General features: G+C 61.0%; 1 protein-coding gene across 8 annotated transcripts in view; it reads left to right on the top strand.

The window, feature by feature from the left end:
- The first annotated feature begins 10,667 nt into the window (after positions 1 to 10,667).
- Positions 10,668 to 26,195, top strand: part of PRDM16 (PR/SET domain 16) — a 355,130-nt gene continuing 339,602 nt past the window's right edge. For all 8 annotated transcript variants that reach the window (XM_078330119.1, XM_078330124.1, XM_078330122.1 and 5 more), the window contains exon 1: positions 10,668 to 10,761. In XM_078330119.1, coding sequence (XP_078186245.1) covers positions 10,725 to 10,761 — 37 coding nt within the window. In that variant the 5' untranslated portion in view covers positions 10,668 to 10,724. The remainder of the gene's footprint in view (positions 10,762 to 26,195) is intronic.

Genomic DNA, 26,195 nt, shown 5'->3' on the forward strand with positions numbered 1-26,195 from the left:
AGCCAGCACAGCCGGAGGAATCTTCCTGGTATTCTCACATGTCTCCTCTCCATCCTGACCCTGACTCTCCTGTCTCCCTCTTCAACTCTTGGATCCTTGTGACCCTTAAAAGTGGAAGAGGGAGGCAGGAGCGTCAGGACATTAGGCCCACTCAGATAATCCAGATTCATCTCCCTACTTTAAAATCAGCAGAGAGCACAACTTTAATTCCTTAATGTGTCCTCCCACTGACTCTACATGGTTTCACCTCCTCCCCTCCCTGTCCTTCTGCATCAGCCATGCTGGTCACTGGAGCCTCAGGGCCTTCACACTGGCTGTTCCCTCTGCCCCACTGCTGTTCCCTCAGACACTTGGGTGGCTCCCTCCTCACTCCCTCATGTCTCTGCCCAAATGTCACCACCTCAGTGAGGCCTTTCTTGAACAACCTATTGAAATTTGTGCCTTCACCTCTCTCCTCCTTTGTGTCCATTGCACTAGAATCATCTAGCCTGGCACATCAGACCCTTATGTATTTTGCTTATTGCCGCTTTTCCCATGAAAACATGAGCTTGATGGGAGCAGCATCTGTCTCCATCACTGCGGCAGCCTCAGGGTCTATGGCTGTCCCTGGCACATAGAAAGCACACAGCGTGTTGCGTGGACAAATGGAAGCTTCACTGCAGCCTGGTGGACACCTGCCCCTATTAGTAAGCCTGACGTCCCACTGGCTTCCAGCTAATGGTCTACTGTCAATGCCTGGCGGGTTGGAGCTGGACTCTGGTGTGGCCTATCTGTTCTGGTGTCTTTCATTGGCCCAGGGTGCCACTGCCTCTAATTCCACAGCCAGGCAACCACTAACCTGCCTCAGTCTCTATGGACTGGCCCATGCTGGACATCTCAAAGAAATGGAATCACACAATGTGTGACCTTTTATGACTGACTTCTTTCATGGAGCATCATGTTTTCAAGGTTCATTCATGTAGCAAGTGTCAGACCTTCATTCCTTTCCATGGTGACATAATTTTCCATTGCATGGATATGCAGTGTGTGCTGATTTTAATGCTCCTCACTCATGTCAATTTGGTGAAGCTTCTGCAGATGCGTCATTCTGCAGTGAGACTCACTCTAGGTTCTGGGAGACCTGGGAGGACGATAAGCTTCTGCTGAGGCTTGCACAAATTCTTAGGGAGGTTTAACGGTCTTAATCTCAGACTTATGGTTTAAAAGTAGTCTATGGAGTTAAAACCATTTTCACCATTTGGACTTGGCTCTGTGGACTGGCCCAGGGAGAAACCTTTCTGATGTGCTGGGCCAGAGTAAGAAAAGACAGCAGCAAGGATGACTGAATGGGTTTTTCCTACTTAGCAAAAAGCATACCCCATCAAAGTAAAATCACTGAACACGGATTTCACTGGGAAGGTGGCCTTCAATGAATGACATCATTCCATGAACATAAATCTTAGTTTGTATGATTTATTTGTGTTAAAAACTCTACATATGATGCTGGGTTTTCGATAGCTTTGTTTAAATGGTAGTTTTTCCTTTTTAGTGAAAGTTGGAGCTATGATAAGCAGCTCCAGCTGTAAAAATGAAAGGCAGGGGTGAAGCCGGGGTGCTTATTACAGAAAAATGCTAAGTGGGGAGGGGTATTTAGCCCTTCCATCCTCTAAAATGAAAATCACCCTCTGCCACAGTGTGCCACAAACAATTACCTGCCGTTTATTAATTAACCTCTTTTAAAAGCACCACATTTCTACATGAAACTGCTATTTCTCTAATGTGAAAGCTGGCTTATTCGTGTTTATCGGAACGACAATGTCCCATGTGGTCCAGGCTTAGTACACACATAACTGACACGGATTTTTTTAATGGCACATTTGGTGATTGAAAATACCTTCCCAGAAGAAGCCTCGACACTCAGCACAACTCACTTGGTGCCTTAGTGCTAACCGAGCCCCCAGAGCCCCTGGCCAGAGCACAGGGTCTCTCCCTGGCCCCAGCAGCCGCAGCACAGTCCTGGATAACTGCTCCAAGAGTGGAAGGAAGCAGGCTCAGGACTTGCAAGTGAGAGGCGGACTGAGGAAATACAGACTCCAATGGCTGAGTCATTCTGGACCCTGGCAGGTAAGTGCATTGGTCATTGTCAGAAGCACATAGGTGACCGAGAGGCCAGAGTACCTTCTGGGTGGCATGACTGCAGTGGGCTCTCATGGTGCTCACACTCCGAGCACCTTAGGAGCCCCAGGAAAGGGTCCCAGGCAGAGATGTCTCTGCAGACGAATCTCCGCCACCCTGTGCACCTTGGAGCACAGCACCCCTGCAGCATGAGTCACCTGGAGCTTTGTGGTCAGGGAGCTCTTCCCTGAGTCCTGAGTCTGCCTGTAAGGACAGGTCCTTGACTAGGTCACTCAAGCCTCTGAGCATCAGTTTTCTCATCTGTAAGGTGGGCACAGCACAGCACCCACCTCACAGGACTGTGAAGGCCACACAGTTCCCAGCTGCAACCCAGGGGTGGGAAATGAGCAGGGCAATGCCCAGCCCTCTGTCTGGTGCAGCACCCAGGCCAGGGAGCCTGTGGAAGGACCAGCTTCTCTTCTAGAACTCTCACTCTGCCATGGTGCCTGCCCCGCCCCCATCCTGCTGGGAACCCCTGAACAAGCCAGCTTCCTTTTCCAAACACAGCGCAAGGGGGCTGGGCAGCTGCTCACTGCTGTGTCTTTGTCACATGGTGCTGGCATTGGCTTACTGAACACAGGGCAGCGCTCTGAGACCTGATGGATGATGGAGGCTACAGAGGGGTGGCTTGGCCTCAGGCAGTCAGCACAGTCCCTGCCCCGGGCTGCTGCCTCCACACCCACCACAGCCTGCAAGGTTGCCTTCATCTCCCTGGGCCTTCCCCGGGCTGAAACTGCCTGTGGAGCCCTAAGGGAAACCCACTGGCTCAGCTATCTTCATTCAGTTGTGACTCATCCATTCTTTCTAAGGACAGAGCACAGCCCAGCCTTGGGCCAGGTTCTGGAGCTTTGGAGAAAGTGAGCTGGAACCCAGGTCTGATGGAGGAGACACCCTCCTGCTTTACTCATGCCATAGACTGGAAGCTCCAGGAGCTCTGAGCCCTGCAGCGCCTCCTGCAAGAGCGAAGGAAGAAACGGGTAAATGGAAGCCAAGCTCGGGCTGCAGTTGCCAGGAGACCAGCTGGCCCTCAGACACCCACTGCCACCCACCACCCCACTGGCAGCACCAGGGCAGGACAAGGTCAGGCCGGCAAAGCTGAGGTCAGGGGCCCCTGAGCCAGTTAAGGCCTTCGTGGATGAGCAGAGCAGGTGGCTCCTGAGGCGTCTGTCCTCACGCCTGGCCCCGACTTGTCTTCCGTGTGTCCAGCCAGGAGATGGTTACCTTCCAGGGCTCCAGCTTACAGCCTCAGGGAGCAGCCCTGGGTTCCTCAAGAGGGCAGGTGGGAGGGAGAAGGGCTCTCGCCTCTCCAGGGACCTGCAGGACTCCGGGAACTGCAAGCCACTGGCCTGGGCGCTGTGCCCACTACGAGGTGAGGCTCTGCTGCCGCCCATTCTACCTGGGGAAACAACTCCCAGGAAGCTGGAGGGGCTGCCTGAGGGTCCCAGGGGTCAGGAGGCAGAAGCTGAGCTTGAGTTCTTCCTGTCTCCCCACTCCCCGAGCTGTCTGTGGACCCTGGAAGCCCTCCCATCTTCCCTTCTGTCGAATACCACCTGGGTGTTCCCCTTGTAATTCCACTGAAGCCATGGGGGAGGGGTGTCTCCCCTCCAGGGAGAGGCTGCTGAAGGCTGGACCTGCCCTGTTTACCCCAGTTCCCAGGGCAGGACCCCTAGGTCCTCAAAAAGGTTACCTGTGGGGGCTGCGGGGGGGCACGATTCTTTACACAAGGGTGCCCCTGCCACTCAGGGCCCCTGCCTTGATGAGGGGGCCTAGGGACCCAAGGTGTGGGGGTGAGGGCTTCCCACAGCTCAGCATCCGGTGAGGGACTGGAGTCCCTGAGTTACCCAAGAGCGCTGGGTTTCTGGCAGGCAGCCCTCTCCCGGGAGGACGCCCGACTGATTCCATCACCTTCAGGTCACTCTAAAGAATGGGTCATTTTTCCCTGCCTGGGGCGATCCTGGTCTCCGCTCTATTCTTGCCGGCTCCTTGAGCCACGTCTCCACTGCCACTGAGATTACTGGATTAGTAGAAAGAAAAGCATGGAGAGGTAGAGCCTTGGGTGTCCCCCTGGCCACCCCACTCCCCTCCCCTCCTTCCCCTAGGTCCTGCCCCGGGAGGTGGGAGGCAGGGAAAGTCTTCTCAGACCACTGCCCCCTGCTCCTGCCACCCCACCTGCTCTGTTCAGATCCTAAGCCTCAGCTCCCCAGGCCATTCTGCGGGCCCCACCCAGATGTGTGGGGACTTAGCTGCCACCGGTGCCAAAAGCCCTAGTCCTCAGAGGTGGGCAGAGGGGTGGCGTGTTCCCTTCTGCCAGCTTTGTGGTGTCTGGGGCGCAGGCCTGGGTCACCATTCCTCCTTCCATCCCTGCAAGCCCCTGGCAGCCCCTGCCTCTTCTCCAAATCTTCTCCACCCTCTGCAGGATTTGGGATGTTGGGTGGTGCCATATCAGGTTCGGGTCTGCATGAAACCTCCAGGCTTCTGGAGACCCAAAGAGACTGGAGAGGAAAGCCCAGGGTGGGCCAGACTCTGCGGCAGGGTTAGGATGGAGACCCCAGGGCGGAGGAGTCGGCCTTCCCTCCTCCTTCACCCAGCGGGTGAGGAGAGTTCCAGGAGGGGCAGGGGACCGGGAGTGAGGGGAGGAGACCCGGACAGGCGGCTGGCTCTGGAGCCCAGGTGGGGCACGCCCTGCCCCGCAGGCCTTTGACCCCGCTCAGCAAACGAGGCCCACGGGATGGGCGGCCTTGGGCCTTCGCCTGGCGGCTTCCATCCAGCCACTCTCCCCAGCCAGCCCTGCAATAACCCCCTGGAGGAGGCAGGCGCGCCTGGCCCCATTTCACAGACGAGGAAACCGAGGCGTGGGGAAGAAATCCACCGCAGCTCGGTCTCCACGGTTTCACTTGTGGGGTATTAATCTCGCAGGGTCAAAGGCAAAATTTGGTTTTCAAGCTAAGAGGGCGGGCAGAGTGGGGCAAGGAGCGCAGCGGAGGGACGGAAGGAGGGGGCCTTGCAAGCCGAATGTGGATTCCCGAGCCAGCCAATTCAGGAAACCCGCTTGGTGACCTGGCCGCCCGCCCCTGTCCTGGGCTCTGGGCAATTGGGGAAGCGGAAGGCGGGATCCCACCTGGCTACTCCCGGAATGCGGCCGCCGGGCCCGGAAGGCTGCGAGGCTCGCTATTTCGTTGCTGCCCACGCGCGGCCAGAACTGGGAGCTGAAGGCAGCGGCCGCGTCCATGCAGGCAGCGTTCTGGAGCCGGTCCGTGCCACCTCCGCGGCGCGCAGCTCCCCGCCGGCCGCAGGACGCGGGCGCTGTGGGTAACGAAGTTGCTCCTCCCGGGCCAGCGCAGGCCGGCGGCCCCGGGGCGGCAGGTGGCAGGAGGGGACCCACTCCACGGCTGCGGGCGCGCGTGAACACACGGCTCAGGGCACACTCAGCGCATCCGGGCAACGGCATTCGTTGGCGGCTTTTTAAAGGTTCTGAGATCAACAGGGAAAGCGTGGGAAACCGATTCCCTGTATCCTTCCAGCGGCCGGGACGCTCCCGGTTGCAGACACCCAGCGGCAGCGCCCTGGCCCAATGTGGGCCGCACACGGGCGGGAGTCGTTCTGCGCTTCCTGCACCTTCTCAGTGAGCCCGGTTAAGCCTGGATTAGGCTCCCTCCTGCCCCAACGGGCGGAGACCCAGGGAGTTCAGGTTCACCATCTCCACCTCTAACAAAACAAAACAAAAACTTCGGGGCTCCAGACACCCCGACACCTGCACAGAAGAGCCAGGCACCTAGTGGGGATGCCGGGACACGAAGCGGGCAAAGGGACTCCACTGGGGTGGCCACAGCATGGTGCCTGCCACGGCCCTGGCAGTCCCCGGAAGCAGCCCATCTGCAAGGGACAAGGCTCCCTCTGCACTCAGAAGACATCGTTTCCACACATCTGGGGTTTGTTGGAAATCAGGGACATGGCTCACATTCCTAGGAAGTTCACTCCTCCCAGTTCCCCAATCTGGGAACAGGAATCAGGTATCGGCTTTGGGAGGCCCCCACCTCTGAGCGCCACAGGGAACCAAGCCCTGCCGCCGTTGGGCCAGAACTGGGAACTGTGCCCTGTCCTCTCCAAGAACTCTGGTGCACAGGAAGATTTCCCAGGCCTGGGGTGGGAGGAAGGTGAAGAGGAGCCCTGAAATATTGACCCCAGGGTCTGGGGGGATTCCTGTGGCCTCATCATCCTCAGGCATGATGCTGGAGAAAGCGCCCACTTCGGGTCATTCCAGAGGCCTGAATAAGGAAGAAATGACCTTTCTGCTGGCCTGTTCTCCCCCACACACCCGCCATTCTAGACCAAGCACAGGCTCCTTCCAGCACTCAGCCCCCATCGAGTCCCCTGCTAGGTGTGGGGTCCAGCGGCCCTCCTCCACGTCCCCTCTGCTTGTGGGAGCCGAGTCACCCATCCTCAGGGCCCTGTGGTCTCCCACCTCCTGCTGCTCAAGTCTGGGAGACATTCCCACCAAGTGTGGGGCAGGAGAATGGGCTGAGAGAGCCACAGCCTCATCCTGGCCTGACTCAGTGGCCCAGGTAATGGGGGTGGGGTGAGTGCTGGCCATCTGGATTCCTCCTGGGGCATTTCCCATCTCCCAGGAAAGCCAGTTGGGAAACTAGAGGATAGGTGCTTCTTTGCTACCCGGAGTTTTTCCTAAAGGAACAAGGTGGGGATGAGGAGTGAGTAAAACTGGCCCTGGAATTCAACAGAGCCTGAGGCCAAGTGTCTGAAAGACTACAGCCAAATTCAAAAAGCACAGAGGACCGGGAGGGAAAGGGATGAGAACGGATGAGGTCAGTCCACCTTGCCAGGCACCCTGCCCACTCCTGCCCTGCACACACAGCCCAAAGCAGGGCTCCCTGGGGCCTGAGGGGCTGCGACGGGCAGCTGGGGCAGCTCTGACCCTGCCAGTTCACACCGGGCACAAAGCCTGGCCAAGCCAAGGAGCCCTCTAGCCCTGAATGCATTTGTAGACTCTGGGAGTGCAGGGCGGGCCCTCGCGGTAGTTTTGCTGCTCAGTGGGTTTCTGGGGAACCCCTGGGGCTTGGGGTCCTCCTACGGCTGTCTAGTAAGACACTTCCTCCAGCACTGCAGGACCAGCATTTCTGGCTTTCGAGCCTGGCCTTTACCCTAAGGAATTCACCTGCTCATGGGTCTCCAGGCACTGGAAGCACTGGGGGTCTGCAGGGCTCGTGGGTAAATGGAGTTTCCATGGGTTCTCTCTCTGCCCAGCCCCAGCAGAAGTCGGAGGTAAAAGCCCCTCTCTAGCCTCCTAGACCCCAGCTATGAAGTTGGTTTTGGAACTTGACAGCAGCATGCCGTTGTCCGGTGTAGGAGCCTCTATGTGGCCAACCCACACTCACTGTCTGGACAAGCCAAGGAGGTCACTGGGAACGAGCCCACCGCACTTACAGTCCCAGCACAGGGTCCCAGGACCTGGCATCAGCCCCAAGGCTCTACAGAGCTGGACTTGGTTTGAAAACTGCCCTCAAACCTTCTAGTATCAACCTTTTTCCCGCTGGGCCTCCACTTGCCCTACTTGTTCCCCAAGCCCCCCAAAGCCCTTGCCAGGCAGGGACACGGAACTGCACCCCAGGGAGGACCTACATCTACCCTTCCCGGTTTCACCCTTTCTCCCCATGGGACTCCTCAACGCCTGACCTGCTCTCCGCTTCTGAGTGTGGCCACGTGGGGGCAGGGCCTGGTCAGACCAGGACGAAACCTCAGCCAGGGCCACCGCCTTGGGAACAGCCTGCCTGGGCTCCTCCAGCACACTGGGAGACACTGGAGCCAGGGCTGCTTGGGCACCTTGTGGGTGGGCTCTCGACCATCTCCCTGGCCAGCCTTTACCAGCAGCAGAACCAGAGAAGCGTGACCCCATCCCTACCCCACAGCTTGGCAGAGGGCAGGGACCAGAGGGCACAGAGTAGTTTGCTCCCACACCTCCCACCCTTCTTCCCCAGGCCCTGCCAACAGTGCCAGGGACAGCTGTCCTGCCCCAGCCTGGCCAGGGTTCTGAGAATCACCTCCTGAGCTGGAGGAGGGAGCAGGGAGAAGGACTGAGAGAGCTGGGGCACCCCAAGAGCACCAGGGATATGCAACCTTGGCATCTGTTGGCAACCTCTGGGGCAGGGGAAAAGGGGGCCTTTGCTGGGCTGCAGGGTGAGGGTGGGGTAAATGACCCTCTCTGCAGGTGGGAGCGCTTCGCAGGCACCACGGTAACTACCCCAGGGCTCCGGAGGCTTCAGGCAGGAGCAGGCAGGAATCTGGGGTGCAGAGTATGGGAGTGACCTTGAGTCCTTCATAGTCAGCAGCTCCAGCCAGGCTGGGCCCACGGTTGGAAGCCTGCCCTTGGCGGGGTTTAGGCAGGACAGAGCCTGTGTTCCTGGGCTCCAGCACCTCCCCTGCACTCGGGTGAGTAGGTTCAGAGCCCACCTTGGCCATCTAGGGCTACAGTGGTGCCCTAGCCTGCGAGGCAGAGCAAGACCTCCAGAGCTGGGTCGGGCGGTAAACACAGCTGTTCTGTGGTCCAGACCCTGTTGAAAGATGGTCAGGGTGTGGGGAGGTCGATAGACCCTCGGAAGGATGGCAGGGACCAGGGCTGTGCCATTGCTGAAGGCCCTTCTCTGGACGACACTTACCTTTTGCCAGAAACAGCCGCAGCGACTAGGGAGCGCTTCCTCCGGCAGGGGCTCCGGCGGCGAGCTGGCTCCAGGACTGGGCACCCTGGACCCGTGAGAGCCGCATCGGGGTTCGAATCCGAGCGGGCAAGCGGTGCCGACTGCGGAGGATCCAGGACAGAAGGCCTGGCGCACCGTCGCTGCCGGCTGCGGCCAAGCCCGGCTCTGCTGGGCTTTTCCTCTGGGGTAGCGCCGGCCCCGCGCCCCTCCCCATCCGGGGCGCCTCTGCTAAGACACCCGGGTCTCAGGGGTTCTCAGGGCCGCTGCGTTTCACCTCCTTTAACGCAGAGGCGTGGAGTTGCACGTGTGGGTCTCAGTGGAGCCGCCACAGGTCTCATTACACAACAAAGGGCAGGGAGGGCACGGCAGGAGCCTCTCGGGGAGGCGGAGAGACCCCCGTACCGCGGGCTCAACCCCTGCTCCGGGCTCAAGCTGACGCTGGGGCAGCTCCCCGACCCGTGGCCGGGCAGGACTTCGGTACTCTAGGAGGGCGCGCGGGGGAGCGACTCAGTCGGGGGAGCGACTCGGTTTCCTTCCAGTTCATTCTCGATTCCCAGATTCTCAGATGAGAAATCGGCACTCAGGCCGCCAGGCTCCTGGGCCGGGGCCACCCTGCGTGCACCCAGCCCGGCCCCTCCTCCGCGGCGCCTCGGAGTTTGGGGGCTGCAGGGGCAGAGGAAGCGCCTGCTCCGCTCCCGCCGGCGCTGCTCCACCTGCGCTGCCTGCCCTTCCGCCCCCTACGCACCTGGGCCCGAGAGCTCAGAGGGGAGCGTTCCCAGAGGCCCGGGTCCCCGAAGGTGGCCCAGCTCCGGCGCTCGCGCAGCCAGTCACTCACCTGGGGGCGCGGCGGAGCTCAGCGGGGGTGCAGCGGCAGGAGCGCGCGGGCGGGTCGATCTGCCGAGGACACCCGGTGTTCGGACCGCCGCCCCCGCGCTGTGCCCCCGCGCGGGGCTTGTTGGACTCCGCAGCTCCGGGCAGGACCGAGGGCGGCGGGTCTGAGTGCCGCCCGCCCTGGGCAGTGGCGGAGCGCGGAGCTGGCGGCGCCTCCGCTGTTGTTTTTGAGCCGCGAAGCCCGAAGCAGCAGCCGTTGGGTGGGGGCGAAGGGGAGGAGGCGGGGGCCCGGAGGCCCGAGGGGGGCGGCGGGGCCCGGAGGGGGCTTCGGAGGAGCCGGGTTCTGGCGCCGGAACCCCGACGCTCCCTCCGGCGATCGCAGGGCGGGGACGGGGGCCGAGGGGAGAGAGTGGACGGGAGAAAAGCGGGCCAGGGCGACGGGGAACGCCAAGCTTTTTAATTAGTCATAAAATGCAGTAAAACGCAGCAAAACCCGCCCGGACCCTCGTCCGAACTCTCGGCGCGCGTGCCCGGAGATCCGAGGAAGTCGCGTGGAAAACCGCAGCCGCCACCCAGTCTTCGGCCCCGGCTGGGGTGCGAGCCGCAGCGCGACCCGACGCGAGGCAGGGGTAGGGTGGGGGGGATAGTCACCTCGCCTCCGGGGCCACCTGGGTCCTTTTAAAGTGTCCGGGGTGCGGGCCCCAGGCGGGAGCGCCCAGCACGGAATGTTTTCTTAAAGGGCCAGTTACGAGCTGCGCTGAAAAGGGGGGGAGAAGGGGGAGAGAGAAGTGAGACGGAGACCGGGAAGGCCGAGGAGAGCCCCCCAATCCCGCGCCGAGGCGGCGGCGGCGGCGCGACGATGAGGATGATGAATACATTGCAAAGTTTTTTTGGCCCCGGCGAGGGGTGTCAGATTGAGTGCTCTGTGCGCATGTGCGAAGGTGTCCAAACTGACAATGCTGGGGAGATGAAGATAGTGTGTGGCTGCTTCTGGACTCAAGGAGGAGGAGAGGGATTCCGCGAGCCGACACCATGCGATCCAAGGCGAGGGCGAGGAAGCTAGCCAAAAGTAAGTCTCCCGCGCTCGGCCGCGCCGCGCCGCCGGGCCCGGGCCGCCGGGCCCGGGCGCCCGGGCCAGGGGTGCGCGTCGGGGCGCGGCCCGCGCGCCTGCGGCTCGGGGCCCCCGGCTCGGCCGCGCGGCCCGGGGGGCTGCTCCGCCTCCCGCGCTCCGGGGCGACCGGGCCCGGCGCGGAGGCTCGGGGCGCCCGGGCCGCGCGCTCCCCGAAGGCGCCGGCCCCCTCCCCGCCGAACCCCCTCCCCCCCAACAGTGTCAGGCGCTCGGGCCCGGGAACCCGAGGCGCGCGGTGGGGGCCGGGGAGGGGGGCGGAGGGGGAGGGCCGGGGGTGGAGGGGAGCGAAAAGCGAAAGTTAGCGAAAAGTTGACGAAAGGGGAGAGCAACTTTTTCCTGCCCGCTCGCTCTCTCCCTCTCTCTCTCTCCCAGTGGCTCTCAGTCCTGGTCAAATCATATTCCGGGCTTTTGAAATAGTGGGCGCTAGAGCACCGCCTTTGGCGTCCGCCAGCCGGGCGCAGAGGAGGGAGACCCCGAGCCGGGGAGGGGCGGAGGAGGGGGCGCGGGCCGGCGCCCACCCGGCTCCGCGGGCTCAGGGGCAGGGGCGGCGACGGCAGAAACGGCCGCTTGGGGAGCAAAATGGAGACTTTTGCCCGGGCTGGGAACTGCGGCAGTGAAGTTTATGCCCCGGCGGTGCCCCGCGTGGTGGTGGAGGGCGCTCCTCGGGGACGCGGGCAGCCCGCGTGGGCAGCCGAGGTGGCCGTGCGGCCGACAGGAGGGTTCCCACCCGCCACCTCCCGACCCGCCGCGACCGCCCTCCGGCCCGCGGGGAGCCTTCCGCACCCGCTTGCCTGGCACAGCCCGGCCCGGCGGCGACTGTCCCCGGCCGCACTGCCTGGTCCTTGGTCTTACTTTCTCTTTCGCTCCGTCTCGGCCGAGCCCCGGGCTCCGCGCGCCCTGCCTGCCGCCAGCCGGTCCCTCCCGCGAGCCGGGTGCTCCCGCCGCCCGCGCCCTCGCCCGCTGCAGCCGCGCCTCCGAGCAGCCCGCGCACACCCCGCGCCCCGGCCGCCGGCGCCATCCGCTGTGGGCCCGCGGGGCCGGGGGCTGCGGCCGCCGAAGCGGGCAGGTGGGGGCGGGCGGCGCCGCGGCCCGGCGAGCGCGGCTCCCGCAGCCCCGAGGATGCCCCGGCTGCAGCGAAGCGGCCAGCGCCGCCCGCTCACGCAGCCCCCCCCCCCCGCAGGCCGCCCGCCCACCCGCCGCAGAGGCGCCCGCGTCTCTCCTCTCGAGGTCCCCGCCCGACCCACGCCGTTCCGTCCGCGCCTCCGGGGCCGGGTCCCGCCAGGCCGGCCTCGCGGCCACCCAGGGCCGAACCCCCAAACGTGAGCCGGGGTGAGCGCGGGGCTGGCGGCGGTTTCCCGAAGCTCCACTCCCTTGGCTCTGGATCCGCCCGGCTCGTCCCAACAGCGGCCCCGCAGCCGTAGGCCCCGCGCTCCGCGCGCTGGGAAAAGCAGCTCCGAGTTGTTCCGGACGCCCCTGCGCTCCGCCGTCGGCCGCCCGCGGCCCCTCGGTGAGGCGCCCCCTCCCCGCCGGGCTCCGCTGCCGGGTGCCCTTGGCCTCGGCCTCCCGTGACCTCTGACCCCTCTTGGTGCGAACAAGGCCCAGCGTTTCGCGACCGACGCGCGCAGGGGCTGTCTGTGCAGGGCGCTGCGGGCCCTCCGCGCGTGGGGTGTGCGTGTGCGTGTTCGGGTTCGGTTCTGCACCGCGGGCCTTCTCAGAGTCTGGACCACCCGGCTGCCTGCGGGCCGCCAGGTCAGGCCCTAGCCCCGGCAGGACCCAAAGCTGGAGTGAGAAAGTGGAAAGCCGCTGCGCTGTCGCCGGGCCTTCGCTGCAAGCGAGAGGCCGACTCGGCGCACCCGCGCGGCCCCGGAAACTTCCGAGAGGCCCCTGCGCGCCCGGCGCCCGCCTGGCCCCAGCTCCCCGCCGGCCCCACCTCTGCCAGGTGGGGAAGGTTGCCGGGGACTGGGTCTGCTCAGGACCAGAACTGGTGTCTGGCGGCCGTGGTTGCCTGGCCCGGAGGCCGGAGAGCGGGGCCCAACGGGAGCGCCGAGCGCTAGCTTCCTTTTCCCGAGAGTCTTTAGTGAGGAAAACCCCTTGGGAGGTGACTGCCAGGCCTCGGCCCTGCGTCCACACTTGGCTGAGCGCCGCAGGGAACCCCTCCTTCCGGGGTCCACAGCTGGGACCGCTGTCCTCAGGGCCCCCAAGGTGGCTGAGCCAGGTACAGATCACATTGCCTGCCCTGAGCAAGGCGGGATCCGCTGAAGAATTTCATTTCATTAGCCGATATTTTAAGCAGATGTTAACTTCCCCTGGGACCACAGTCACTATTACCTGAATTGGAGGCAGTAGGGCCCGCACTCCGGCCAGCCGGTCCTCCCTTCCCCACAATACCGACCAGGTTAGGAAACTGCGGGGTGGGCCAGGAGCAAGGTCACGGTTACCAGGCTGGTGTTCAGCCTGGGTACAGAAAACAACCAGGCCAGCGGAGGTGACTCCATGACCCAGCGTTTCGGGGGCCACCCCGGCGTGTGCATCTGGGGCTGTAATTTCGTTTGTGTTTCTCTGGAGACCCCCATCCAGGCCTCAGCTCAAGTGGGTCGCTCCTCCTGGTCCTATGAGGGGCTGAATGGTAGCAGCTCTGGGGGTGACCAGGGCTCCCAGCTGAGCTTTCCAAGGACAGAGGTGGCCACGGGGGTATTCAGGCTGGGGCTGTGGCTCAGCTGATGGGAAACCCACAGCCTCCTCCACCTGAGCCTGGGGGCTAGGAGCAGAATAAGGACAGTTCAAGGGACAGGGTCCCCCTACTGAAGCCAGCTCCTTGCAGTCCGGTGATGAAGTGGCCTCGGTGGCCCCAGGTTTACAAACTAAATGCCTAACAAAAGCTCATTGTTTCCAGGGCTGTTTTGATTCAGGTGGGCAGGTGGGGTGTTAGCACCACCAAGATACCCTCCCAACTGTCATCTCCGCCAGTGCTGGGGGGGCCCTCTGTGCAGGTGGAAGATGTGGCCTGGGAGAGGGTCAGCCAGCGCCCCCATCAGAGCTGCCCCTTGAGGCCTGAGCCCCATCTAGGTGACAGACCTGGTCCTAGACGCTGCATACCCCAGGGCTGGGGGAGTGTCCGCTCCAGAACTGCCATCTAGCCCCTGGGGTGGGGGAGCGGCAGCCCCCCCCCACCTGCTGTGGGACTGCGAGTGTCTTGCTTGTGTTTGAGGGTGCTGTGTGTGGAAGGTGTGCTTGAGACAGGGTAGAGGTGAGTGGGGCTGGAGGCCCAGCTCACAGCCTCCTTCCTTCTTCCTGCAGAAACAGGCCCGGCTGGCTGGGCCGTCCCTTCTCCCACCCTCCCTGGGGAAATTAGTCCCTTATTCTAGTCCCCTCTCAAGAGCCAGGACGGCTGCCTTCTATCAGGAGGCCGGTTAGGGCAGCAGCGCCAGGAAGCCTCCGGCAGAGTCCAGCGTCTTGCCCCGCTTCGGACGAAAACAGAGGCCGCGGTGGAGAGTGGAGGGGTGGAGTGCAGGGCTGGCCGCCAGGGCCTGATGCCCCGCTGCAGTGGACTGTGCCGCCGCAGGCCCTCCCTCTGCTCCCGGCGGGCAGGTGTGCTGTGGCTCCGAAGCTGGCAGGAGGGGGCTTGCCAAGCTGGCTTGTGGAGCAACTGCTGGGTGGGCTTCTTGGGGACAGGCGCTGGCCTTGCCCTGGGCTCGCCGACCACCAGACTCCCACCCGGGGCCGCCCTCCTTGTCCTGTGAGCGGCACTCCAGAGCAGGTGGCACTCAGCCTCCTGGCCCCTCCTGGCCCCTCCTGGCCCCTCCTGGCTCCAAGGCTTCCTCGGCTCCTGAGTCCTCCTCTGGGCAGTGCGCAGGGCAGGGGACCAGGTCTGCCGTTTCTGCTGGGAGGCTGGGTGATGGTGGCCGGGCAGCCAGGGGCTTCCCCCCACCGGGACCCTCAGGGGAGGCCAGGCTGGTGGCAGCTTGCTGGGCTGCGGAGGGCCCGATTAGCCCCCTGTTTTATTCAATTAGGAGGCAATTAGGGATCCTTGGGGGGCTGGGGCTGGTAATTAAGGTGATGTATAATTAGAGTTTCAACAAAAATTATCCAGGATTAAAAATCTTTTGAATAATTTCGTTTAAAAATTTCAAATAGCGTTAAATACAATTTATCAGGTTTTGAATCAAACCCGTGTAACAAGTCTTGGAAGCTGCAGCTCCCGGCGCCCGCGCGGGAGGACCGGGAGCAGCTCGGGCGACTTCCCCGTGCGGGAAAGAAACTTCGCAGCGAAGCCAGCTGGCTGGGGCCTCGCCGTGGCGCAGACTCTGGCCGCCGAGGACTGCAGACTGCGGCGGCCGGGTTGGGGAGCGGGATCTGGGGGCCCCGGGCCGGCCGGTGGTCGCGGCCGACTTCCCGCTCCCGGCGCACAAAGTCGCGGCCAACTACCGCGCCGCGCGAGCAGCGCCCGCCTCTCCACCGCGCAGCCGGCGCCCCAGACCCTGGCCCGACAGGAGCGGCGCCCGCCCCTCTAGAGCCCCAGCTTGAACCCCAGGGTCCCCTCCTCCTGGCCTCCCTGGCGGAGAAGGGCGGCCTTTACGTCCCGAACCCCGGACCCTCGGCCTCGTGCGGGACCCCGTGGGCGCCAGGCCCCCGCTCACGCCGCTTTCCTGTGGCATCCCCGACCTGCGCCCCGAGAGACGCAGGAGCGCGCGCCGCCTGGGTTCAGGTAGGAGCTGTGTGGGGAGGGAGGACGGTGCAGAGAAACCGAGGCAGAGGGTGGGAGCCCGGATTTCGAGGGCAGACCCGCCTGCACAGCGTCGCGGAGAAGATAGATCCAGTCTGATCCGCAGCCCCGGCCCCCTCGGGGACCCGCAGGACTTTTTAAAGATGTCCCAGTGCCTAGGGGACCGGACCCCTCCTCCCTTCTCGGACCCTGGGAGCATGGAGTGCGGAGGAGCAGGCACCACTTTTGGGAGTGAGAAACCCCAGGCTCAGAGAAGTGGAGTAACTTTTGGGAGGCCACACAGCAAAGTGAGGGCTCGGCTGAAATTCGGAGAAATGAAGACCTCCAGGGTTTCTAACGCAGCACTCCCCTCCCCCACGGGGCACCACAGTTTGCTGTGAATTCAGTAGGGTGTTTTTTTTGTTTTTTGTTGTTGTTGTTGTTTTTTAATGTGTCAGGGTTTAAGCATCTTCTCAAGGCCAGTGCTCAACTTGTATCAGGTCTGTTATTAAAAAGCCGGCGGGGCGTCACGTGTGCCCTGCGTGGGAGTGGCCTCGCACCTGCAGGCTGGATTCCTGCTTAGCTGGGTCTGGACTCCTGCTGGCTGTGTCCGGCACCCCCTCCTGCCCCTGCTGTGGGAGTCCTCTCCCCAAGGGCAGGCACAGACAAGCCGAAGCCTTAGTCGGGCGGCCTGGCCAGCACCTTCCACACCCCCTCACTTACTGCCTTCGACAGGAACAAGTGCAAGAGGCTCGGGTTGGCCCAGGAGGGGCAGGACCTGCCCTTCAGCACCCCGCAGATCTGAAGGGAAATATTCACCCCCCCCCCCCCCACCGTGCAGCAGTCTGGGGGAGGTGGAGCTTTTCCTGCCCTGCTGGTCTGAGCTGCAGGGCGGAAGGGGCTGGCAGCTGACGTCCCTGGTCCAGCCTGGCATAGGCCGCTGTTCCTCAAGTCTGGGCACCTCCTAAGCTGCAGCCAGGGCCCCAGTGGCCATTCTGGGCCAGGAGTGCTCCCAAGCTCTGCTGAGCCCAGTGCAGGGGAGGGGTGGCCTCTGCCTGCTGTGACCACTTCACTCCTGGGCTTCGCCATCAAATCCTCCACACTCTGGAGGTGCCTGGCCTGGCCCGCCTGGCCGGCCTCTCCCAAGATGCAGGAACAGTGCCCCAGGGCCTGAAGATATGGCAGCTCCACCACCATATTTGTTTAATAGTTAACATTTTGGGCGAAAAAGGAGGGAAGTCAGATTCTGGTGAAGGTTTTGCTTATTTTATATCCACTATAACTATTTCTGTCCATGAAAATTGGCTTAATTATATCAATGGAATGTTTCTTTTTCAATTCTGTATGCAATTAGTCCATCTTGCCGGCTGCAATTTATTTTAATAAAAAAATAAACCAGTGGTGTGTTCAGTTCCTCGTCCCCTGGGGACAAATGCGATTGGTGTGTTTAATTTCATTAACTACAATGCGGCCTACTGGAAAAATGTATAAAATCAGCTTTATACAGCTTAAACACTGGCATTTGAAACAAATCATTATTGCATTAGCTGTCACACTGGTAATTCTAGAATCTAAGGAAAAAAATATATTATGGCTGTTTTTATAACCCTTCGCAAATGCACTGTTAAAATAATTTATAATCATTTTAAAACATGGCTGGGTCCTGGGGACTGTTTCATCTCGGCACGAGGCTCTGCCGTCCCACGCGTGTTTTCTGCTTCCAAGCCTGCACATGTGCCTCTCTGGGTGCAGTCCGTGGAACCTGTGTTGAAACAAACCCGGTGAGGAGAGGCCACTTTTTCATGCTAACCTGAACCCCACTCTTGAGGCAGAGTAGTGGGTGCGGGGGCAGGCTCATTTGCCATCCGCCTCGGGCCAGAGGAGACCCCAGAGGCCAGGGAAGCAGAATCCTCCCTAGCTGCTGCCCTCTGTCCTCCTCCTGGGGGAGGAGGTGGTACACACCAGGCTTGACCAGGAGCAAGCCAAGCCCCAAGCGCTGGGTCCCCGCTTCAAACATGCAGAAGCAGGAGCAGCCTCTGCCCTGCCCACCTCCAAGCCCTGCTTGGCAGAGCCGCCTTCTGAGTCCGCTGTGAGGAAACTCACCAGACCCACGCTCCTCTTGGGATAACACGCTTCCCAGTGCACTGTGTAGCTGCAGGCCGTACTCCGTCAAGCATAGGTGTGTGAAGGGGTGTGTCCAAGCACATGTGTGTTTGTGTGTGCCCCAGTATGCAGGTGTGTTACGATCCGCGTCCTCACGGCAGCCCTGGCCACATCTGCACCAACTCTGCAGTGGATGAAGGGAGGGTGTGGGGTGCTTGCTCCCTGTCTGGCTGATGTAGACCTAGGGCCCTCAGAGGATCTGTCGGGGCAGAGGAGACAAGGGAACGGTTTGCTTCTGCTTCCGAGACGCTGTGAGGAAGCTGAGTTGTGCCACGGAAGTCCTTGCGAGTGGCTGTCGGCTGTTCCGCAAGTGGAGTGGCTCGGGGAAGGTGTCTGTGTGTCCCAGAGCAGGGGCATGTGGGCTCGGCCTCTGTCCGCTCTCAACATCCCCTGGCAGAAGCACTGGAGCCTGGGGCTTCTCCAAGGGTCTGAGGGTGTCTGTCTCCTTCCTTGCCCACAGGTAGTGCCAGGGGCATTAACAGGAAGGAATGGGCTCAGGGGCTTCGTTGCAGGCCAGGGACCAGCGCTGCCTTCCCTTGGGTGTGAGGATGAGAGGGTTTTTCAGGCTTTACCGGAGTTTCTTAGGTAATTCCTGGAAACCTACTCAGCCTTCTTGGGCACATGAAGGACTATTCCCTGTCCCTCCTCCTTAGCCTTCTGACTTACATGGATGGATTTCGTTAGATTTGGTTTTCTCCTCTGATACCAAACTTATAGTCCATAATGGATTTCAACATGGGGTGATGGTGGGTGTTTTTGGGGGACACGACTCAGAGGGGCTGGTGTGTGTCTTGGACTTCTCTCTCCAAATCTCTGTCTCCGAGTCCCATCCCCGCTGAAGTGACCCCTGCCGGGGAGGTCCGAAAACCTGCAGCTGGCTTTCCGTTCGGTGTGCTTCGGAGTCGGGTAATCAGGAGCTCTGTCCCCTTTCTCACTTTAGAAGAATAACAAAGCTGGATGCTTGGGGCAAGTGTCGATCCTGGTTCATGGGCCTCCCGGAGGCTGCCGGCAAGGTCTCCCATGGGGCCTGGCCCTGCCCCATGACACAGGCTCAGCTTCCCACAGCAGCCCCAGAAACCCGGGCTCCATTCACCCCGACGCTGCACTGTGCGTGCCCCCCACTCTGACCCTCCTCTTTGTGAAGCCAGGTAAAAGTGAGACACTTTAGAGCATAAAAGTGGATTTGAACTTGGTTGAGGTGCTGAGGTGTCCACAAGTGTGAACTCCCTCCTCCAGCAGGGGTCTGCACGGAAGGATCTGGAAGGTCCACCAGGGTGTTCAGTGGATGCTTTTTTCCTGGGTCCTGGAGCCAGGCTGGAGTGCTCTGCAGTGTCTCCTCCAATCAGCCAGGCAGCCAGGTGGGGGGTTTGCTTTTATCTCCTTGGCATGTTTGGGAAGCTGACGGGTCAATCCCCAGCCCCAGCTTTTGTGGGGGTTGTGGGGGGTGGGTGTGCAGGGGTGTGCAGGCTGCAGGGGCTCACAGACCAGGCCCCGAGCATGGACCACCAGCCCCGCGGCATTGCTGAAGCAGAGCCCGGGCCACAGCATGAGGCCAAACCACCCTGGGATCTCCCCTCGGCTGCAGCAAAAGAACCCCTTTGACTCCTGCCTTATGACTCAGCCCCGCCATAAAACGTGCAACGACTGTTGGATCCTCATTTCCAGCTGGGAGGCACAGGTGCCGGGATCTGTTCTGGCCCCTTCTACATGCAGTGGGAGCCTCTCCGGCTCTCGCCTCACTGGGTCTCTTCCATCCATGCCTCTGTCCTGGGGTGGAAAGAGCCACTGGCACGTGCCACTTCTTTGCTTATCAGAGGCTTCCCAGTTCCTGCAGGGGGTTGGGTGCTTCTGCGTGTTCCATTCCCATCGGTCCACTCATCTTCCCCGGCGCCAAGCGTGGTGTGGTGGGACTCTGGTGTGCCGGGCTCCAAGATGGGCATGTTGGGGTGCAGAGGACCTCTCCAGCTGCAGGATGCATGCCAGGGCCCACCTGGAGGGAGACAGGGTCTCCGAGCTCTGGGGGGTACAGGCTGCCTCCTGCCGTGGCAGGTCAGCAACTCAGCAGTTCCACACCAGACTCCGTCCTCACTGGGGAGCAGGCCCTTGCCCTGGGGTCCGGACCTCGGTGTCCAAGGTGGCAGGAAAGCCAGAATCTGACCAGCAGCTCACCCCAGCCCCCGCCACTGGAGACACGCGGCTCAGAGGCTCCTGTTTGCACTGGGGTGGTGGTGCCTGTTCGCAGCCCTGGTTCAAATTAGAAAGGCCCAGAAGAGAGGGAGGGAGGGAGGGAGGCAGCCAGAGAGGAGGGTTGTGTCATTTTCTTTGGGGCCGTGAGCCTCTGTCTCTCTCTTTTTAATTCGGTGGTTCAAATGAAATTCACTTCTCTAGTACGTGTGGCAGGCAGGACACGGCTGGAGTTTTAGCATAGGGATGGGATGATAGGGTGCATACGTGAAGAGGGGCTCTGATGTGCCCGGGAACTCTTGCCCGCGGCACGATTGAGTCCCTGTGTCTGCATCCAGACCTGCCAGCCGGTGCTTCAGCGACTATGGCTTTCAACGATAGACTCCACCGTGGCTCCTGTGGCAGGGTCTCCCAGGAAAAGTCGAACGTGTTGAAAAACGCCCAGGCATTTCTGCCCGGCCACCGGGCTGTAACAGCCTCGTCGGAGAGGCCGGCCACATCAGTCTATAAAGCATTTAAACAAAGACCAAAAATGACGCTCACCGGAGGAGCCCAAATGGTGACCACAGGGTGGCTGCAGCCGTGCCGGGCAAACAGGATGGCAGCGTGTCTGTCTCCAATGGCTCTGGGCATTAATCCTCATTTCATTCCCTGCTGCCCATGTCTTCTCTGGTGGAGCCAGGTCAGGGGGTCTCCGCCGCTGCCCGGGCCTGTTTCCCTCAGAGTGAAGGCTCATGATGCGGGGAGAGGTCTCGGCTCTGTCAGCATCTCTGGGCAGTGTTGGCCCGAGAGCCCTTCCAGCCCCACATCAGAGGGGCTGCTGTCAACCCTCTCCCACGTACCACCTGGCAGGCCTGGCCACCCCTGTGTGTGCACAGGGCTCCCTCGGGGAGCGGCTGCAGGCTTGTTGGGGCTGTCCGGAGGTCCCGGGGTCCTTTTGGAGGGAAGCCTGTAATGTAGAGTGTCTGTTGACTCAGTGGAAATATCAATGCTTCAGGCAGCAGCCAGCATCATGGAGCGGCCTGGACCCAGGGTTGTGCCATCGCCGCTTGCCACCCGCTCCTCCACAGGAGCTGGCTCCCCGGGAGATTTCTGGTCTCACACATCACCAGTAGCCTCTTATTCCTGGGAAAGCCGATGCATTTCTGAACTACTTGAAAACCAGAGGGTGTTTTCCTGGCCAGAGCTGATGCTGCTTCAGGGAGCAGTGGCCCCTCACGTACCCCTTCCTCTGGCTGGATGTCGAGATTGTCTCCAGGGAGCATGCAGATGTGTGTGTCCTCTGCGCACCACTTGCACACCTACAGGCAAGCGTGCTTCTGACGGCGGCCCGAGAGTGCCCGCCAAGCTGCCTGCTTTTGTGGCTCAGCGACATCACCCAGCTCCCTGCCCTCATGTGCCTCGAGAGAGCCACTTGCCCGGGCTGCAGTGCAGCCCTTAGGCCTCCATGGCGCCCGAGCTGGCTGCCTCAGGAGCTCGTGCCCACCCGGCCCAAAGCCGTTCTGCAGCTGGTCGTGGTGGGAGAAGAGGCTGGAAAAGTTCAAAGGTGGAGAGGCGGTGGCGCTCCCGAGCACCTCTCCGCACGCCTGTAACCCCTGGGAAGAAACAAAGAGGAAACGGGGCTGTTTAGATAATCCTGGGCCCTGGTGCCTGCGTTAGAAAAATTAGGCCCTCTTGAAAAATTACAGAATTATGCTGCCAGGGTCGGGTTCCGAGATAATGATGTGTCTGTGTGTGAAAATATTAAATTGCAATAACACACTGTGCGAGTGCCTCTCTGAATGGGGTATTCAGTTCCCAGCCCAGGCTGAGCGAACAGCGAGTGACTGACGGAATACAAATGGTGCCGCCGAGCGCCGGGATTTACGGCCGACCTGCGCTTCCACCCGGTTTCTCTGCCCGGCCCATCCAGCCATCCTTTCCTTTAATGAAACAGCCCGACAATGTGGCTAATTATTTATTTATCACATTAGCAGGAGGAAAAGCTGTCAGAGACAGATCAATTTCTTCCCTGGAAGTGATTTGACATGACTTTAGAAATAAGACTGACTGAGATACGCGGGGTGGTGCCCTCTGAACCTCCAAATTTTGTTGCATCAACTCGGCTGACAATTCATTTTGCAAAAACGGGAGGCCCAGGCCCTAAGCCTGCAGCCTAAGAAAACGCAAACTTGAGCCAGGCCAGCTTGCTCTCCCCTCCGACTGGGTGACTTCTCCTGAATTTCTGTTCTGAGGAGCATGTGGGGCAGCTTCTTCCGGGCCGGGGAAATCTGAGCAGCCACAAGTGAATCTGGGATGATGGGAGATTGTTAATATCTCAGAGCCCCGGAGACGCCGCGTCTCTGCCCATGAGCCTGCGTGAGCCGTGGAATCCGGGCCGGAGCACCCAGAGCGTGTGTGTGCCTGCGAGAGTGTGTGTGTGGCGGGGGGAGAGGGGTGGTAGGGGGTGGGGGAGGTCTGCACATTCCGCCCAGTGTCCCCATGAACAAAGGGCCTAAGAGAAAGCAGAGGGTGAGGGAGCTCAGAGAATCGGGGGGCAGACAGCATGGCCACGAGGGGCTCTCTGGTTTCACGGCACGGAGTGGGAACCACAGAGCAGAGGCCCCAGAGTCTTAACTTTCCCTCTGCCAAAGGTGTTAATCTTACCTTTCCAAGGTTAGATAAAGCTGCTAAAAGCTGCTGTTTGTTATTGAATCTCATCTGCTAATGAGTGCGGCGGGGCTTGGGTTCGAGGCCCCTTGAGGCTGCACCCTGAGTCCCCTGTGCTGGCCCCGATAAGGGGTCATTCTAAGCTCCACACAGAGGGTTTTAGGTTGCCTCCGCTCCTGACAGGCGACCCTCGTTGAAAGGGAAGCGGGGCTGGTGGCCAAGGTGAGGTGAGAGGCCCATTCCTGCAACCTGGCCCATTTCTCAGCCAGCTCCTGGAGAGCCCCCTCCTTGTCCCACCAGACCAAGCATGGCTGTGCGTGGAGCAAGGCCGAGGCGGGGAGAGTGCCACCTTGCATTTTATGACAGAGTCCCCAACTCTCTCTGCAGAGCCTCAGCTACTGCTTGGCCTCACCTGCAGGGGTGGTGTTGGGAGGGTTGTTTTTCCGTCGGTGAGCAGGGGGGTGACCAGTGGGTGGTTCCAGGAAGCCCTGCTGTGCACAGGCCAGGACAGCTGGACCTCCTGCCCACACAGCTGCTTCGTACCCCTGGACATGAGTCACTCAAGAGCGGGTAGAGCCTGGCCACAGGGCAGTTGGGAGGCCCCCATGGCAGGCCCATGTGGGAGGCTGTGGAGATCCCCTCCTTGCTGCCCTGACTACCCACCAGCAAGACCCCACCAGCCCTTGCTCCCCTGACAGACCCAGAGGCAGAGGCCTTCAGGGCCAGCAGGAAGGACAGGCAGATGGAGCCATGGCCCCTCAAGGCAGCGGTGAAGCCCTCGTGAGCACCACCAAGCCCTGCAACCCTTATGTGTGGAGGTGTCTGAAATTCCCCGGACGCCTCAGAGTTAAGCACTGCCAGCCTCCAGCCTCATGGACAGCACCTGGCTTTCACTTCCCAAATTCAAAGTGAGGCTCCACTATGTGAAATGACCTTGGAGCAAACCATGGGAAGTTGATGGGCAGGAGGCTGGCCTGGGGCCCCGGGTGACCGGGAAGGCCAGGCCCTCTGCTGTCATGCCTGTGTAGTCTTCCCTGAGGGGAAGTTTTCTGTTCCTTGGGTTCTGTAAGGGCAGGCAGACAGCCCTGTGGGTCCAGGAGGGCACCTTGGGGCCGGCCCAGCCAGTTTCAGAGGGTAACGGCCCACCTGCAGTCAGGCTCAGCTGTGGCCACATGGCAGAAAACCCAGGGCAAAGGACCTCAGCCTGCAGTGTCTGGGGACCGTTCCCAGGAGGCCCTGGGCTGGGCTGGGCTGAGCGGGATTCAGTTTTCAGAGATGGGGCTTGAGGAAGCTGCCCTCCTGCCAGCCAGATGTGAGGCTAGGACTGCGGCTCTGAGAGTTGCTCCTGGACTCCCTGGCCGGCGTCCACGCCTCGGCTGGGTCAGGGACAGAGCTGGGGCTGGAGCCCAGTGCCCAGTGCCCAGTGCCCAGTGCCCAACAACCCCCTCCAACACTTCTGGACAGGGCAGATGAGACACAGAGTAGAGGTGGAGGCCCGGTGGGGGTGCTGGAGGCGGAGTGCCAGGCCTACCGAAACCGTGCACCCAGAACGCTCACCTGCCGCTGTGACTATTGCTATTACTGTCCTTAGGATCCAGGCAGTCAGTGTCAGCAGCTATTTTGGGGTTTCTGGAACTTTCTCTGGCCAAAGACAGGTTTGTGTGTGAGAGAGCAGGGCTGGGCAGGCTCATCTGAATGAGATCTCCAGATTAAAAATCTTGTCCGAGGCCGGGCACAGTGGCTTACGCCTATAATCCCAGCACTTTGGGAGGCCGAGGCAGGTGGATCATGAGGTCAACAGATCGAGACCATCCTGGCCAACATGGTGAAACCCTGTCTCTACTAAAAATACAAAAAATTAGCTGGGCCTGGTGGCATGTGCCTGTAATCCCAGCTATTTGGGAGGCAGAGGCAGGAGAATTGCTTGAACTCAGGAGGCAGAGGTTGTGGTGAGCTGAGATCGTGCCACTGCACTCCAGCCTGAGTAACAACAGCGAAACTCCATCTCAAAAAAAAAACAAAAAACAAAAAAACAACCGCCTTGTCCAAGACCACTGGATGAACTGAGTGCCAGTGGCTGGGAGATGCACGGGCTGGGTCTCCTGGTTGCTGGGCCCTGGGACTGCACATCCCTCCCCATCACAGACCCGGCCTGGGGTGGGTGGTGCGCTCATTTCAAGGCAGTTTGGCCGTCTGGGCTGGGCCTGGTGCTGGAGGGGCCTACTGTGTGCCGGGGGCAGATTGTCCTGGGGCTGACCTGGGAGCTATGCTGCTTTTATGGCCCAGGCAGACCCGTTTCTAGGACTAGCGGTTTCATCCACAGCTTGGGCTTCTTCATCACTTCCACAAAGAGCAGAACGGGGAACATCGCCAGCTCCCTGCTGAGGGGTGCCCTGCAGGTCAGGACACAAAACCCGCTCAGAGGGGTGGCAGGCATCAGCTCCAGGCTGGGTGGGGGGGTATGCACTTGAGCTGGACCCTGCCCTCGGGGAGGTCTCCTGTTAGCTTCATTCCAGGGGGTTAGGGGTGCTGTTTATCAGAGTGGCAGTTTCCACAGCTGAAAGGGGAAGAGCTGTTCCTCCTTACCCTGCCGTCATCCACTTTACGTTCCGACTGCTGGGATTGTGTCTGTGATGTCATTAGGTGGCACCCTTTGGCCTTGCCCAGGAAGTGCAGGATAGGACCTTCACTGTAATCAGTGTGTGCATGCACACGCCCCCCCACATGCATACGCCCTCACAGACATGCACACACCCTCTCACACGTGCACACACCCTCACACACATGCACACACCCACACATGCTTACACACACCCACATGCATGCACACATGCACACGCCCACACAGATACATACATACCCACACACATGCCCACACATGCTTGCACACACCCACACTTGCATGCACACACATGCACACACACCCACATGTGCATGCACGTGCCTACACACATACATGCCCACACACGCCCACACATATCACACGCATGCACATGCCCACACATGCTTGCACATATATACACCTGCACATGTATGCACACACCCATACATGCTGGCGCACACTTGCACACCCATGCACACCCGCACACATGCCCACACACGCTGGCACATCTCACACCCATGCACACACCCACACATGCTGACACACGCTCACACAGCCATGCACACACCCATACATACGCCCACACACACACACCCCACACTGGCACATGCCCCCTACACGTCCCTACACGCCCACACATGCCCACACACGCTGGTGCATGCTAACACACCCATGCACACACATGCACAGAGCACATTGTTGACACAGATTTGATTCCATGAGCCTCACTGGCTTGAGTGTTGGGATGCTGTGGAGGCTTACACAGAGGTCAGGTTGGGAGACGCTGCTTGTGAGAGAAGAGAACAGGAGCCTTGCTAGGGAAGATGTCCCTGGGTCTTGGCAGCCCCACAAGCCAATGGAGGGAGAAGACTCCCTGGGGGAGAAAGGGCCTTGGTGTCCACTGGGCCAGAATGCAGGCCTTTCAGTCCTCTCCTTGCCTGGGACTGAGGTCCTGGCGGGCCCTGGGGTGTCTAAGGGCCTGTCCCCCTCAGGTGGGGCAGGTGGGGCTGGAATCCCCTGGATCTGGTGTCAGGCAGACCCAGAGGCAGGGCACAGGGGCCGCCTCTAGCCCTT

This window comes from Callithrix jacchus, chromosome 7 (assembly GCF_049354715.1).
Source record: "Callithrix jacchus isolate 240 chromosome 7, calJac240_pri, whole genome shotgun sequence".
Taxonomy (NCBI): Eukaryota; Metazoa; Chordata; class Mammalia; order Primates; family Cebidae; genus Callithrix; species Callithrix jacchus.